This window comes from Corvus moneduloides, chromosome Z (assembly GCF_009650955.1).
Source record: "Corvus moneduloides isolate bCorMon1 chromosome Z, bCorMon1.pri, whole genome shotgun sequence".
Taxonomy (NCBI): Eukaryota; Metazoa; Chordata; class Aves; order Passeriformes; family Corvidae; genus Corvus; species Corvus moneduloides.
The window spans coordinates 10543806-10561317 of NC_045511.1; the positions used below are offsets into that span (position 1 = coordinate 10543806).

The following is a 17512-nucleotide window of genomic DNA, read 5'->3' on the forward strand; positions in this document are numbered from 1 at the left end:
ACTGTGCTTACCAACCACGGCCTTGCTGCCAATGCCACGGAAATGTTCAATTTACATTCGACTTAAAAATTACACAAAAATTAGTTTTGTTGGTCAGATGCACAGATTAATTCCACCAAGACAGACTTTGTCTATATGCACTTTATAAAGCTAGGCAGCCAAGCAAGCAGGCTTGCTTGATAACATGTCCCCTCATGTTATCAAAAGACAAGCTGCTTATCAGAAGCCAGGTATAAATAAAATAGCTAAAATTTACTCTCATGATTAATGTTGGGCCACATCCTTTCCTCTGTGCAGAATCTCATCACAGATTACTTGCATCTCAGAAAACACAAAACATAATAAAAAAAGAATGCAAGTTACATTTATCAAACTGTGTAATTTTAATTGAGATCCATGTTTCTTTTGCAACAGTTTCTCAAAGGCTATGATGAAACACACAGATAATTTTGAATTAAACTAAATAAAAGCACAAATCCCAGAAAACAGTTCTGCATTTGAAGATGGAATAGAAAAGCCTGATTTTAACTAAGATCTATAGTATTACCAAGAGCAGTAGGGAATGTCCTTGCAAAAATTCTTCCCTTCATTTAAGGCTTTGAAAGTAAAGTTTCTTTAGGAGTTTGGAGCACCTCTAACTTCCAGCAGTAATTAAGACGTTCTTAGCATCCTTGACCATTGACAAACACTTTCTAAACAAATCTAACTTTACAGTAAAAAGCTATTAATCATATTAAAAATGAGATTGATCCTTAACACTGGAACTTGGCACTTAGTTGTCAGTCACTCAGTTGTTCCTAATACATTGGATGGAACAAATAATGCAACATTTAATGGTTGGTATTGTTTTATTGTCTAATATCGATTAAACTATTTACACTTCTACTTTTCAATCCACAGTTTAGCACTCATACCTATGGCTTTTATTTTTATGTTTAGCACATGTTTTTGTCAAGTGTCAGAATTTCATTTCAAGAAAAACAAGAATCTGATACTATATAGACAAGTCTCTATGTTTATGTTTAAACATATTCATTTTCAAAAATTATTATTTATAAAAGAAGAGCCTGCTCGTAGGCCTTCTTCCAAATCTTCATGTTTATCACAGACTCTACCAAGCTTTGCCTACTTTTAAGTGTCCCTTTTAGGATGTTCTGCTGCCTCCAAGTGAAATATTTTCCCTCCCTCAGCCCCCTGCTTCTACTTTAATGCAAAAAGAAAATCAATAACTGACAATTTCAAGCAAAAATATAAAGCACTATAACATTACCTACATTGCCTCTTACAGAACTAAGTTCTCAAAAACTCTAGAAACTTTGTGGAAATTTAACCCACTCAGAGTTGAAAAGGCACAGGATTTTTGTGCTCAGAAACCTCCAGCAACAGTGCTTTTAGCCCAGCCTGAAAGCTGAGATCTGAAAATTCACAGGTACGTAATTGCCACTTACAGCAGAACCCCTCAGATTTTACTGATTCTCCTACCACAGACATCCTGCAAATATATCCAAGACTTTGCTTCTACTGCAAGAGGAAAAGAGGTGAAATTATTCTTACATATGCCCAGGAATGATGTAAAAATGATACACGCTATTCATTGCTAAAAACCTCACAAAGTTGTCCGTGTCTGTGGTAGTTTCTCTTCCATGGCACTACCTGAATGGGAAAGTATTTTTCACATATGAGAGAAGTCTAATTGTACATGAAGAAAGCTAATTTTGGTCCACTTGTCCAGCTTCCTACGGACAGCATATTGGAAAGATGACCAGTGACAGTTCAAAAACCAATGTAAAAGTTAACAAAAATAATTTGGTATTTCATTCATTTCATTGTCCTAGTCATCCACTTTTGTATTCTGTGTGTCCACTAACTGCTGTGTTTTTAAGTCTTCAGCTTGTTCATGATGTTCCTTATCTGCATCATCTGTTTGATTATGTTGCTTTTCTTCTGCTTCTCCTTGATCAACACTTCGATATTCTACTTGTTCAAGGTCTGTTCCATCTATAAGTTCTGCCTGTACTTCTTCCATCTGTATTTGATTTACATGCTCAACATGTAACTGCTCCACATGAACTTCAGCACCTTGTTCAGTCTGAATGTGTTCAACTTCCAAGTAACTAATCTGCACCTGCTCCTGTAGTTCCTCCATCTGCGCGCCTTTCACTTGATTGTCCTGTATGAGATCCTGGTGCATCTGTTCCACAGTTACCTGTGCAGGATCCACCTGTACCTGAATTACTGGTAGGACATGCACTTGCTCAACTTGTTCTATTATTGTCATTGACGTTACTGGTTCAGCTTCCATAGCTTCCACTGGAAGAACCTCTTCTGTCACTAATAGTTCTGAAATATTGTGCATGTCTTTGAGATGCCTTCTCAGCTCACTGCCTTGCATAAACCACAAATCACATAAGGTACAGTGGTTGGGTTTGTCACCAGTGTGTATTACCAAGTGATCTTTGAACTGATCCCAGCTGTTAAACACGCTGTTACAAACCTGAAACAAAAGATACAGTGTGTTAAACAGTGCCAACAGAAATATGACAAAATGTAGTGCCTATCTGAGATCATGGCTTCCCATTGTATAGCTTCTTGCTACTTAGATTCAAAAAACATATATGTTAGAGGTAAAAGCTGAGAAGACAGCTTCAGATGAACAGGAGATTTGATATTTATTTATTCTTTTTTTAACAATGGTGAACTATTCTGAGTTGTGCATATGTAAGATACCTACAAAATCAATGAGTCAGTAGAGCATTTTAAAGTTTTCTCATCTGAAATTCACGTACAATATCATACCCCCCATCAGTCCATGTCTGGCACTAGAGTTTTGGGTGGCAAAATATTTACACATTAATAGTGTGCAATGAAAGTGTAATACAAACTGCCGTTTTACTGACATTCTAGAAGAAGTACTACTGAACAACTTTTCCTTATCATCTTTCACTTGCCCATGACATTGTGAGGTTTAACAGGCTAGGCTGAACTCTCCCATTTTGTGATTTAAAAAAATCCCCACTTGTATGATTTCAGCAGATAAAACTATTAAAACTCCATCCCTCTCCTTCTTTTCCAGCCAAAAGTACTGTCTCAACTGCAGATATGCTATTTTCACAAAGCACATGAGCTCCCTTCCTTCCCTCAGCTGGCATTGAAGGTAAATAGCTGGAAAACAACACACAGAGGCAGCAGAAATAAATAAGATGCAGGGTAGGGGAGACAGAAGAGTGGGGTAGAGCCAGGCTTGGAGTAAAAAAACCCACAGGCTCAAAAGTCTTTGTTCATGCAAGTGTTCTTGACTGTAGAAAGCAACAAGAACACATTTCAACACCCCTTCACTGCTGGCAAATAGTTTTGAAACAGAATGTTCTATCTCTTCATAACTTGCAGTAACAGCACAGAAGGATGATGGAGGGAGTATCTAACAGGGATTAACTCAAGAGCAAGTCTGTGTAGTTGAGACAAACATCTCCATTTTGCTGTTGAAGTCAGCTAAAATGGGTTATTTCCACACTTTTTCCCCCCCCCAAGCTCACACTTCAGAAAGAGATTGCACATACAGTTTTTAAAATACTAATATTATAGATAAGCACTCAAAATTACTTAATCATACATAAAGATAATGGCTATCAGCAGTGCCCAGCCACATAATTACTGTTCTTGCCACACAGAATCTAATTCCGTATTCAAGGCATACACCTAAAGAGCACCAAAAGGACTCATCAAGAAAGCACAATGTTTTCTCCTCTTTGTTCAGTGAGCAAAGATTTATTTGTTCAAATTTAGTTCTAAAGAGAAAAATTTATTCAAGAATGGCGGCAGTTTCTGCAGGCTGAAGGGACACAAATCCACATTTGCAACATCTGTGAGAGGATGAGGAAGTTTAGAAAATGAGTTATGACTTGAATCAGCTCCTTAAAAGTAAAGTAAGATTTATCTCAACAGCTTTTCAAATGTCAGTTACGTATAGCCACCAAGTACCCTAGCTATCTCTACAGCATTTATTTTGTTTAAAAAATATTACAGATTGCCGTCATAAGTTGGAATTACTTTTGACACAAAATCAGTATGTTTGGCAAACAGAAGAATAATAAAACAAGAAATTAAATAATACTTTGTATTTTGGACTTTGGACTTCACTTTCAGTGAAGCATGCTCAGAAGGAAAAGACCTAGGTCAGTGTATCAAGAACCTTGAAAAGAAAGCAGAAAGACCAGTAAAATGCAGCCTACTCAGAAGAATCTCTATGATTTTAAGTATTACGAGGCTCCACATCAGTAATTCCATATGAAGATACTTATAGGTGAGAATTTATCTGCATATTCTGGTTGAATGTAATCCAAAGACCTCACTACAGTCTACAACTTCCTTGTGAGAAGAGAAGAGGTAGACACTGATCTCTTCTCTGTGGTGATCAGTGACAGGACCCAATGGAATGGCCTGAAGTTGTGTCAGGGGAGGTTTAGGCTGGATATCAGAAAAGGGTTCTTCACCCAGAGGGTGGTTGGGCACTGGAACAGGCTCCTGAAGGAAGTGGTCACAGCTCCAGCCTGACAGAGTTCAAGAAGCATTTGGACAATGCTCTCAGGCACATGGTGTGATTCTTGGGGTGTCCTGTGCAAGGCTGGGAGTTGGACTCGATGATCCCTGTGAGCCCCTTCCAACTCAGGATATTCTGTGATTCTATTTTATTTTACTGACGTAGCTCTTAGAGATGAAAGCCCACTCTAACTGCCTTTCCTGGTCAGTCCTCCCATGCTCCTTGAAGGAGGGAGGTATCTAACCTCAGACTCAGCTACTTCCATTACCCACCTGACATTCGTACAGCTTCTTTCTTCCCTTTTTAGCGCCAGCTCCAGACTGACAGGCTGTCAGGTGACATTTGAGTGTGCTATTCCTAGCAAAACGTTCGTGGCAGTTTGGACATTCAAAGGGTTTTTCACCTGTTAAGACAGATACAAGGACTTGTAAGTGTTTAAAACCACCCCGTGTTCTTTCTCGTCTCTCTTCTTCCCCTCTCTCCCCCTTGTCTAGGTTGATAAATACACTGTAAAGATGTGGCCAACTGGATTATTCTGCAGAAAAAGAGATGGAAATTAAATATAAAAGGGCAAAACCTTCTTTTTTCTTCTTTTAGAAGAAAACCAATGTAACAATTACTAGTAGCATTTAAGGTATTTGTGGAAATTATACTACTATTCTGGCAAATTTCTTAAAGAAATGGCAGCTATTTCACACTTTTCATCTGATAATAGTTACAATTAAAGAATCCACATTAGTAAATATAAAAAGTGACATATTAAAGGAGGAAGTATTTAAATAATACAGCCTTTTATTTTCAATAGCAACAGCTTATGCTTGAGAGCTGAAACTGAACTCCAGAAAACAAAGCTGGCACAGAATGATTGTGAAGTAACAGTGCATCAATACTAAACCAAAAAAACCCTGCACCCAACTTTTCTCCAAAATACACTGAAGAGAAAGCACAGAGGGACATTAATGGGCACAAGCAAGATTAAAATTCCTTTCAGGTTGGCCACTTCATTTCAACCATGGTATCAAAAATAGAAGCCAGCTAAGCATAAGAGTAGGGGAGGCTGAAAGCAGGTCATTTTATTATCCAAGGTACTATGCTGTCATCAAGTAGTAATGAACAAAAGGTGGTGAATTCCACCATGCACAAACACAATGACATTCAAGCAAATTAAATTACAAAAATAATTGGAAGAGTGTGTTTCCTCTAAAAGTCTATAATAATCTGTATAGGTACTGACACCAACACCACTACTGAAACAAATGGATAATGAACTCCAAAAGAGGCAGAACCATTTCAGTGAATACCATGAGGATCAATCCTAGCTAGTTTGAAAGTCTGCATTTTCAGGAACAGTTACTGGATATTGAGGTGGAAAACCAATAAACCAATCTTCAGAAATATTTACAAGTTCCTAATTAGCTTTTCAAAAGAAATTCACAAGTAGCTTAAGTCTCATTGATACACCCAAAAGCTACAGAAAGATGTTAAATGGTGGGAACATTCCCCTCAATGGTTAGAAAATGCTACATTTTTGGAGAGTGTTGTACAAGAAATGCAGAGGACACTAAACTGCCTTCAGTCTTGCAGGTCAAAAATCACGGACTTTGCCCAAGCTATTAGTGGGATTGGAACTAGATGATCTTCAAGGTCCCTACCAATGCAAACCATTCTGTGATTCTGTGATACTACAGACCATGCATGGATCACAAGCTCCTGGACAAACTCAAACACAAAAAGCAAGTCCATGGGACCTGGTGAGATGCATCTGCAGGTCCTGAGGGAGCTGGTGAAGGAAGTTGTTAAGCAACTATCCATAAAATTTGAGGTTTGGCAGTCTGGTGAAGTTCAAGCTGACTGGAAATGCAGAAACATAACTGTTTCAAAATAGGGAAATACAGAAGAAGACCTGGGGAACTACAAGCCAGTCAGTCTCACCTCCATGCCCCAAAAATCATGGAGCAGATCCTCCTGGAAGTTATGCTGTGAAGACAGGCTAAGAGCATTAGGGTTGTTCAGCCTGGAGAAGAAAAGGCTTCAGGGAGATCTTAGAGCACCTTCCAGTGCCTAAAGGGGGTCTACGGGAAGGCCGAAGAGGGACTTTTTACAAGGGAATAGTAGTGATAACGACAAAGGGGGAATGGCTTCAAGCTGAAAGAGAATAGGTTTAGGTTAGATAGGAGGAAGAAATTCTTTTCTCAGAGGGTGGTGACGCAATGGAACAAGTTTCCCAGAGAGGCTGTGGTGGCCCCACCCCTGAGAAGTGTTCAGGGCCCGGCTGGGGCTCGGAGCAACCTCCTCGTGGAAGGTACCCTGCCCATGGCCCCAGAGCGTGGCACTAACTGATGTTTAAGGTCCCTTCCAACCCAAGCCATTTCATCATCCTATTACTGCCCCATTGCTATTTTAATGTAATTGCTGGTATAGTGACTGAACAACAACAGGATCAAATATTTTTAGGACATTTTCTCACAGGCCTTTCAATTTCAATTTAGCAGTCAACCAGTGCTATATAGAACTCAGAATTTAGAAAGCCTATAACTGAAAGGGAGCTTTTTCATTCACATTAGGAGACCACAGTTAAATGCTGATATCTGTTCTGATTTTAAGCTTAAGGCTTTTGAAAATGCTAAACTGTAAGTAATTAGATTCCGTATGTTATACTTATTAGATAAATATATATTTATGAAGTACTCTGTACCTCTTGTGATATGCTAACTTGCTTTGAATCAAAAATACTTTTTTGCAAGAGCAACCAACATACTACAACCAACATAGTATGTATTTTGGATTATCTGCCAAAATTTTTTTAATAGACTTTTGTTAAGTAGCCTGGATTTGAACTGCTTATAATGGAGAAACACTCCCTGCTTTATAGGGGGTAAGGACTTGCCAAAGGCTGTTTATAAAAGGAACTTTTAAGACGGTATTGGGAATAGACTGGACACTGCCATATATCAATACTCAACAGTCCCATACACAGATACATTCTAATTAAATTATGACATTCTAATTAAAAGGCTTTAACAATAACATTCTGCAAAAGAAATAGAGCTGCTAATCTCTATTAAATTTTTACTTATGATTCATGACTGGCATAATTAACAAAAACCTCTGGAAGATCAAGACTGCATACATTTTACATTCAGTTATCTGTGTCATTCTCAGTGTCTGTTCAGTCAGCAGACTTTTCAGTGAGATGAAGTAATCTCCCATACTACAAAGAAGAAAGAAGGAGCACAAATCACTTTGTTCTCAGAAGATGCCACCCAGATTTCAAAGAGGCAGATTTCACAGTAAAAACAGTGTACTATAATGACTAGAAATGTTTTGCCAGTTTTAGTAGTTTTGCTTAATTAACCAAGAAAATTCAAATCATAGATGAGATGAGACAAGAGCAAGAGTAAAATCTTCCAAACAAGATGGTACAAGAAATAATTCTTTGAGGGTATTTTATGTCTAATAGGCATTTGCTCAGAAGTTCTGTTAGGTAAAGAAACACTCTAAACTGTATTCCACCAAGAAGATTGTGATTAAAATAATATTTCAACAGACACACTTACTAGAAAATTTTGAAAATAAAAGTAGTTCTTCAGTTCGGTACTTTTGAAGAAGGGAACATGCCTTAAGGAAGTATTTTGAAAAATACCTTTAATAGACTTGACACAGAAACTTCCTTAGTATCTTCTGGTTTTAGGTGACTATTTTTAATCAACTCAATCCCTCAAAGTTTACATCAATGGAAAACAAAAAACCCATGAACAAACAAACAAAAAGACACACCACTGTTTTAGTTATAAGAAAAAGCGAAGTATTTCTAGCACTCAGAACTCATGTTTACTTCAGCATATTATCTATTTCCCCTAAACATGCAAAAGCCCAAAATATTAGAATGAAGGCTACAAGCACAGGACTGTGGCAGTGCTCTTACCTGTGTGTTTCCGGAGGTGCTCTTTAAAATGCCCAAAGTGGTCAAACTGCTTGTCACAGTACTGGCATACATGTATTTTCTTGCCAGGTCTTTGCTTCTTGCTGGCACCACCTTCATCAAGGTGGTAACAGGTGAGGTGCTGTTTCAAAGCACTCTCTCGTAGGTATCTTTTATTGCATATGTCACACTTGTAATTCTCAGTAGAGTGTGTTTTCATGTGTTCCTTAAAATGGTAAAACAATTTAAATGAACGGTTACATTTCTCACAGTGGAATAAATTGTTCATGTGTGACAGCTGAAGTTCCACAATTTCAATACCTTCTACCTGTTTGCACGAGGGGTCAGCTGCATTATCACCTTCTTCTTGGATCTGGCATTTTCTCTCTCCTTGACGATACTTGCTGGTGATATCTGCCAAAAGAGCCAAAGCAGATTCATCTGATGTACCTGTTGTCTGTATGTACTTTATGGATTGCTCTGCAGAAGCTACTTCTTCAAGGGTTTCAATGCTGTCATCTTCCACTTTCATTGTTCCATCAGCAATCTCAACCTCAATTTCAACAGGCTCTGATTCTGCAGATGGCAGTGTTTCTGTGATAACATTAGAGGTTTCCGCAATCTTCCTCTTTTTTGGTTTATTTTTACCTTGTGCTTCATTTGATTCTAAGGGTGATGAATTTTCTTTGTTCCTGAAAAGCATTTGCGTAAACATGGTTAAGATCAATTAACAGTGACATAACAACTCCTGCCTAGTAATTAACTTCTGCATCCAACACGCCCTAGCTGTTTCTCAAAGTTGAATGATGAGCACATAATCTGTGCGCACATCAAAAGCTAATTTGTCCTTAATCTATGCTCCTCAGTGCAGTAAAATGATAAAGTATTTTAAATAGCTCTGCTTGAATGATACAGAACACCTATCAAGAAGAAAAGCCATTTAACCTAATAACATAGGCTTATGTAAAAATTTGTGAAATTTTGTAGTTGGAAAGAAAACTCCTCTAAAATAATGAATTCTTTGTCCTGCCTACTCAGAAAAAAGGTTCAAGTCCCTCCTATACCATTCACCTCTTAAGCTCTGGAGTGTGTGCAAGTGCCAGCAGTACTTAGAGCTTGTTAGAAAACACTTCAGCTGTGACTTCACACGATGGTTATTGTGTGGTTAACACACAAAGGTTAACATATCTTGTAATTCAGGAAGGCACACTGCTAACAGCTGATGCAAAAAAAGCCACCAGGATGTGGAAGGAGTATTCTAATTTAATTTTCTGGGCTTAAACACAACCATCAGTTCTGTGCTGCTCTCTCTGCATAACATACACACAACTCCCTTCCTCCAAAATGTTCGGGGCAGCATGTCATCTCAGACACAGCTGAGTGGGTCAATGCTTTTAAGTCATCCACAGCACTTCTGTACTGCAGGTTTTACTACTGATCACCAGTTACAAAAATAAGTGGCTATATTCCCCTCAAATAGATTGACTGGAGTAAGCTGTGCTTTTAACCTTCCTCTGCACCATGATGAATCCTTTCATGGAATGCACTCCCTATCGCTTCCAGGCCTTCCAGTAACAAGAGACAAGACTTCACCCAGTATCTCCAAGTCATATGTCAGAGGTGTGTCACTAACGATGTAGTGCAGGCCACAGTTTATAAATGGCACCTTACTCTGTTCACACATGGGAAAACAGAGTAGCTAAACCCAGTCTCATATAGCCTGGATTTCTGATGTCTACAAGATGACAGGTACATTGCAAGGAGCTCCAGCATCACGTACCAAAAGCAACCAGTGTAGCATGCAGAAGGAATGAGAACATGAGAGCACTTTATGGAAGTGAAATGGAAGAAAGGGGATGAAAAACAGCATGATGGGACTGGCACCCACTTTTTTCAAGCTGGACTTTGGCAATGGATTACAGTTCCTGGTACTGGATAACAGGTGCTGCAGCAACATTTGATGGAGTATTGAACCCAGATAAAACTGACTTTAGCAGTTACGTTCATTCAAAAGGTTTGAGAGGTTAATTTCGCAGCGAGCAGTTTTAAGATCACTGCTTATTCTCTCAGAAATAGCAGAAAGTTGCGCGAAATCAAAACACCAGCACAAACTTGCTAATGTGGTCTGATTACCAAAGTCACACTGTCACTGCACAGCCAGCTGTCAGTCAGGTGTGGGCCATCAGGCAGCACAGAGATCACCTATCAGAGTCACAGCCCTAAAACATCAGCAACATTTACAAGCCATGGCACTTGTCATCAAGTTCTAGCCCAATGAACACGACGTTCTTTTTTTACCCTGGGTAATTCTGACATGTATGTTACAGTAGAAGAATATATGGTCCTACACAAGTTAAGGAGGTTCCAGCATACGGAACAGCACTGCAAAATACTGGCAGCCAGCTCTTGCAAAAGCCTTATTGCGACTCTCTCCTTCAGTGCTGGGAAGAAAAAGAGGCTTATGTGCTTACCTGATTTCAAGTGCTTTGATTGCTTCTAGCATCTGTAAATACTCCGCTGCTTTCCAAACATCATTTGCTTCTTCCTCACCTTGTACCATTAGTTTTGCTGTATAGGTGAACTCAATTAGGTGACGAAATGCCATGTTACTTACACCTGTATACAGGCAAGAGAAACAAGTTACCCTTAACAATCCTGCAGTCTCATCTTCCCAGTAAACCTTGCCCACTTGCCTGCACACCACTTTGATCACAGTACTGTAGATGCCAGTTTCATAAAGATGATACCCTTAAATGGCTCCATAGAACCACTGAATGGTTTGGGTTGGAAGAAACCCTAAAAATCATCAAGTTCCAACCTCACTCATGGTGGAATAAAAAAACATACTAGAGAAACACATGAATCTGGAAAAACTGTGGAGTTTTGCCATGACAAAGATAAAAGGAAGGATAAGATGAACCAAAAGCTGTTTAAATATTATATAGACTTAAAAATACTGCTCCTGAAGTTTGAAATGCTGCTCCAGGAATTTCATTTCCTCCCTGCCTACCACGTAAGTATTGCTCCATGTCTGTCATGCTCTTGCATCTCAGCCAAGGCATCTACCATTGGCCATCACTGGCAGCCTTTTTCAGCTGACCAGAACGGCTTTTCTCAGGGAAAACTTCTGTGTAGTATTGCTAGTCCTAAAAACATATACAGGGTCTGCCTGACCTTCATTAGCCATGCATTAGGGGAAAGAAGGGAAAAAAAAAATGAAAAAGTACCAGATAATCTCACATTTTCCCTTCCAACATATTTAATACTGCTCTTTCTCACTTTGATTTTTCTTCAGGAAGGTTTTCTTTCCAGGGATGGTAGCTGTCTCAGAACAACTCAGGAACTAAGATCTAGAAAGCCAAGTGCTATGACCAAGCATGTTCAGGTGTTCAAGGTCAGGCTGGATAAGGCCTTGACCAACCTGGTCTAGTGGGAGCCATCCCTGTCCATGGCAAGGGGAGGTTGGGCCTAGATGATCTTAACATTCTATTACTCCAACCCTGAACATTCTATGATTCTATGCACTGGCCTGTACCAAGGATGCTACAGTAATTTCCAGTTTGAGCACACAACTCTGAATGCTTTTATTTGCACAAGTCAGATTACCTTCAATCTCCACCAAAGGCTCCTGAGTGAAATCTTGGAAGAATTTGTGGAAGAACTGGCTACAGGCAGCAAGAACTGCCTTATGAGCTTTGAAATGGTGACCTGCAAAGAGAGACAAAAACTTTGGTTTAGGGAAACACTCTAATAGTGCTATAACTCTATTATGTTATGTTATAGATATGTATAGTGCAGAATAAATGCAGATGTAGAAAAAAGGACCATCCAGTGTAAACATCTATTCCTGCAGCATACACTGACTGTGTATTTCTTCTCCCCACTGGAGGCATGAACATTCATACGGCTAAATAGGACAGGGATAAAAGAAGCAACATGGATTAGAACTACACAGCTGCACACAAAACCAGCTTTGAGTTCAACATATGGATGTGGTAATGACAGAGAAGGAGCAAACATTCAGGGCAAGCGCTGTCGGTGAAGCTATGGCAGTCCCTGAAGAATAATTTTTTTTCTTCATTTGTTTACCACCTTCTAATCTGGACTCCGTAGAATCCTTTTTCTTCAAGTGAGTTGCTGCTATCCTTTTAAAGATCAGGTGGTACTCCTTTAGCTAAGTCTGTCATAGTGGACACTGCCTGCATTCCCTGTAGTGTTCATCCATTCTAAGACATGTTTGACATATGAAGCAGTCTTAAGTGATCTACAATATACCACCTTTTCTAAGAAGATAATAAGCAATTGTATCTTTCTCATCCTTTTAAAACAGTTCTTATGTCCTTAGAACACATAAAAAAAGTGTGTGCTTCTACAATTTTTGAAGTATATATTAAAACAGTAGACAGATACCAGAGAAACTGCTTATTCCAAGGTGTGGGGCTTTTTTATTTAAACACGGTATTTGTAAAAGTTTTCTGCATGCAGTCAGCCAGCTCAAGTCAGAAAAGAATATTTTAACCATGTTTTGGGAATGCTTAGCACACTAAATACAGCACACCAGTTTCAAGAAGGGCTTCTATCTGAAAATATTTAGCTTCTTGTTTGGAAAAGCAGAAGCAAAATTATTAATCACTACAATGAAATTTTTCAAGTAACTTGCACACAGGTACAGAACCAAGAATTTGTTCACAGTCTAACAGCTGACCCATGAAAAATCCAACATCATCCCAGCACAGCTTTCAGAATTTCCTGTATACCCACTGGTTCTCAGGCCTGTACATACCATCAACAATTAGAGTAATATCTGTAAACTGGTCCTGCTCACGTTGTTCATTCAGTCTATCCAAAATAACTTTATAGTGTTCAGGGAATTCCTGGATACATTCCATCGTTTCCTCAGCTTCCATGGCAAAAGGCCTGGTCTGCAAAACAAATATGGTATGATAGTAAGAATACTGTGCCACTCAGTAAATACTGTGCACAGTCAGGTTATTATACAATCGTGAACTAGCACTTTGCAGGGACTATAAAACCAAAGGAAAACCTGTCTTGCTTACAGGTTTTGTTAGCTGACAGGTAGGAAATGCCACAGTTAATGATGTGCAATATTATCTTATTTAGACACATGAAGAAACAGTCGAAGTGTACTTCTTTATCCTACAGCAGGGACCCACCACCCTCAAAGCAAATACTGCAGGGGTGCAACATCTCCACAGCTACTCATTCAACACCACAGCAGCATAATGTCAGAATCTTTGTACAGTTACTTCTTGCAATCCCACCAATCCACTTGGTTGATGAAGAGGTCTTAAAACATATACTTCAGTCACATTTTGCAGCTCATGAACATAAGATGTTTACTTCCGTTAAACATGAATGTAATAGAAAGCAATTTTCAACTTCCTGAGTGCATCACAACTGCCAGGGATTTCATTTGCTGTCAAGCTTATTAATCCATACTACTTATACTTCTTCCCCTCTAAAGTGAAATACTCTTTGCCAGCCTTTTGAAAGAGACACATAATGCTTATAATCCAATAGCCCTTCCTCCCTTGCTAACACAATAAACATAGCTGGGAGTGGGAGTTGTGGACGACCTCAGACCTGGAGAGGTTTAGCAGAACTCCATGCATGTGGATGAGATGCAGACAGTAGTCTGCTGCTTATGCAAAAGAACCTCAGGAGAGCATGCAAGTGCTTCAACAAAAGCACTTCACAAATTACCTCCAGGCAAAATTACTTCAGATCCATGCAGCAACACTCATCTTCAGCTTCCACACTAACATGGCTTACACTTAGAATGCTGCAGAAAAAAAGAATTATGGAGTTCCTGTTTTCATCCCAAAACACACTCTTTCTTGTCTCCCAGAAAAAAGTCATCTATGAAGAACTTGTTTTGCCAGGAGCACGAAATAAGTAGAGCAGAAGCAACCACTTCAGGAAATCCAGCCCTACCTGCTATTGATACATTGCCAACCACAGAAATGTTGCCCACAAAATTTGGATTCATTACCTGGTGTGCAATGAGCCAGTAATTACACACTCGAGGTGGCACAGATTATTTATTTCAGAGTTGCACAAGCCTGGGTGCCTGGTGGAATTCCACAAATCAAGTACCCAACTATAAAAACTTTTTACTAATTACACATTTTAGCAAACTAAGGGATTAATGTTCATTGGTTACAAGTAACATAGTTCTTTCATTAATTAGTATTCTCTCTTCTATTGGCTAAGGATTTTCTTGCTTCCCGTGCAAATTAGTCTGCATGCTCAGTCTCTCTTCTTTTGGGTCAGTGGGTTTCTCGGGTCGGTGGTCACAATCTCCCCCAGCCAGAAATACCTGTTACCCAGCTGGAGCTGATTCCAGCACAATTGCTGAGTTTTCTTCCTTATTTTGGGGTTTTTGCTACATGTCCCTGTGGCCCCTAAATTCTGTGTCCAGTATCAGAGAACACCCTTCTTCCCAGGCTTTGTTAGCCGCCCCATAGGTCTGAGATCACTGAAGTATGTCCAGTCGTACACCTTAAGAGGGCCATTCTACCAACAAGTTACTTGTTCTTCTAACACCTGGACATCACTTTGAGCTTGTTGGCTGCTCTCTGTTTCATGGATTACATCTCCCTTCTTGTTGAAGAAGCTTGAAAGTACACAAAAATCAAACATCAAAGCACATCCTTTCTTAAGAAAATTCTACATATTCCATCTTTCACACCATAAACACCTGTCAGGGTCTTAAAGGGAACAGAGGAGGCCAGCCTGCAGGGGAGGATGAGGTGGAAGGGAGCAGATGCTGCTGCTGCATTCTCTTCACCTCATCTGTAATGATGGGTCTAAGACTGACAACCAGAAGCTCCTGCTTTTCTTTTGCCATCTGGTATTTCACATTAAGTCTCATGTGGGAAGGTGTCAGCTACCTACTTCACAGTTTAATTCTTCTTGCCCATTTTTGACACATCGTAAAAGGGCAAATGACTTGCAATTAAAAGCATAATTCCTTAAGCAAAAATTTGACCTCCAAATCCCATGATTTTTGCCTTACTTCCAAACTGATGGTAGGGATAAAAAACCAAACCCAAACCTCCAAATAATGGAGCAACCTTCGCCCAGCCAAACACAAGATACTTTAAGAAGTCTTTTTTTCTTACAACTCTAACAAAGCAGTAAGAAACATACACCTTATGTTAGGCAGTACATTAATTTACACAGAACTAGTAAAAATGTGAATTTACCGTGTCTAAATGCAGCTGCATCATTCATTGAGTATTCTCATTTTAAAAACCCCAGTCATACTGCACAAAAAAGCCTGACAGAACAGCACATGTTCTGTAAGAGCATGACTGCTTTGGAGGAAGGAGTGAAAAGCACAGTTGGGAAAACAAAGCAGCCAAGGAAGACTGACAGAAGTGATCCAAATTCCCACTTGTAAGTGGGCTCACAGATGAGGGATGGAGACTGGACCGCTTCAACTGTCTATGCAATTTCCTTGGAAGACTCACTGAAATACTGCCTTATCAGCCTGTAACCCCGGACGCATTTCATATGATGTGCATGTAATTCGCAGAGCTGTTTTTATAAATCCACCTCAATGAAGCCATGTTACTATTACTATTCTCCTGGGCTTCATCAGGAATTCCTTGGATTTCAGGCATCAGATGTTTGTTTCCCGCACACGGATCCCACGGGAGCGCAAGCGAGGCAGTGTTGGGGCAGGTCGAGTGACCCGGAGGAGCTGATGCAGGCTGCCAGCAACACCGCCATCTTGGGAAAGGGGGACCCGCCCGCTGTGTACTGCAGAAGCAGGAATTCCTCATGCACACTGCCACACGTTTTCCTCAAAACCAACGCTCAGGCACGGCCAGGCCTCGATGCTGATCCTAATCCCGATCCCGCCCCTCGGCCCCGCAGTGCAGACCAAGAGTCGGTGCCGTTCCCACTGGGATTGTGGGCACAGCGGCCGCTAGGAGGCGCTCCCACCACCTCCGCCCCACCCAGGGCTCCCGCCACCCGCGCGCGCCTCCCGCGGGCTGCGGCCCGTGCGCCCCGCGGCCACCCGCGGCCTCATTGGCGGCCGCCGGTGTCAGTCAGCGCGATCCCCGCCAATCGCGAGGCGCAGGCAGGGCTCGCCCCGAGAGGTGAAGCCAATCAGCGGCCGCCGAGTGCCCGGAGCGGGCGAAGGCGGAAGGCCTGGCCCGCGCCCAGGGCCCGCCGGGCTCGGCGGATCCGGGCGCGGTGCGGACGGCGCCGGCAGGCACGGCGGTACTGCGGGGCGCCCCGAGAGAGGACCCGACCGCTGCCGGCCCGAGCCCGGCGCGCGGCAGCGCCGCCGCCTCGTTAGTCCTTATTACGTCATCAAAGCGCGCATTAAATCGATCCCTTTTCAATTCCCGGCCGGGTCGCGGCCCGACGACGGGGCGCCCCGAGGGGTGGGGAGGCGGTTCCGCCGGGGACTCACCGGGAGCAGCTCCTCGCCGCGCTGGTTCTCGTTCCGCCGCCGCCGCTTCCTGCTGCCCAGCACGCTGGAAAGCGGGGCGCGCGCCGGCCAATCCCGACTCGCATTCCCGGCCTGCCCCGCGGTCACCTTCCACGCGACAGGGCGCGCGCGCGGCTGGGGCGGGGCCCGGCGACTCAAGGCGTGCCGGGAGTTGTAGTCCGTATGTTCAGTGTGACGCCTTCAGAGTGACAGAATGGGTCACGTTGGTGGGGAGCAGAGCGGGTCCTCTGGTCCAGCCTCCCTGCTCAAGCAAGGTCATGAGAACACATGGCACAGGATTGTGTCCGGACAGTATCTGTGAAGTTAGACTCCACAGCCTCTCTGGGTAATCTGTTCAGTACGTGGTCACCCGTGCTCTAAAGTTCTTCCTCATGTTCGGGTGGAACTTCCTGTGCATCACTTACTCCCTGTTGCCTCTTGTTCTATTGCTGGGCACCACCGAGCAGAGCCTGGTCCCTCCTCTGACCCCTCCCTGCAGGCACTGACAGACATTGATGATGTCCCCTCTCAGTCACCTCTTCCTGAGACTGAACAGGCCCAGCTCCCTCTGCCTGTCCTCATA

At 41.6% G+C, this 17512-nt stretch overlaps 1 protein-coding gene across 7 annotated transcripts; it reads right to left on the bottom strand.

The window, feature by feature from the left end:
* Positions 1-359: 359 nt before the first annotated feature.
* On the bottom strand, positions 360-17045 carry ZNF131 (zinc finger protein 131). 7 transcript variants are annotated; one of them, XM_032097512.1, is made up of 8 exons: positions 15689-16459; positions 14184-14262; positions 13243-13381; positions 12066-12167; positions 10931-11075; positions 8463-9151; positions 4810-4940; positions 360-2494 (listed from the first exon to the last, which is right to left on the bottom strand). In XM_032097512.1, the coding sequence occupies exons 3-8, from the start codon at positions 13364-13366 to the stop codon at positions 1832-1834; spliced, it is 1854 nt and encodes a 617-aa protein (XP_031953403.1). In that variant the 5' UTR covers positions 13367-13381; positions 14184-14262; positions 15689-16459; the 3' UTR covers positions 360-1831. The 7 variants fall into 7 exon arrangements, with proteins under 7 accessions (XP_031953403.1, XP_031953402.1, XP_031953404.1 ...); XM_032097511.1 differs by having other exon boundaries at positions 14184-15096; XM_032097513.1 differs by lacking the exon at positions 14184-14262 and having other exon boundaries at positions 8463-8685; positions 8788-9151; positions 15689-16458.
* Between the last annotated feature and the right edge of the window lie 467 nt (positions 17046-17512).

Excerpts from the sequence above, each read along its gene's own strand:
- ZNF131 (XM_032097509.1), bottom strand. The coding sequence starts at position 15,712 with ATGATGCAGCTGCATTTAGACACG. Across the intron at positions 11,076-12,065 it reads GCCTTTGGTGGAGATTGAAG|GTGTAAGTAACATGGCATTT; the intron begins GTAATCTGACTT and ends GCCTGTATACAG. Across the intron at positions 9,152-10,930 it reads ATCAAAGCACTTGAAATCAG|GAACAAAGAAAATTCATCAC; the intron begins GTAAGCACATAA and ends AATGCTTTTCAG.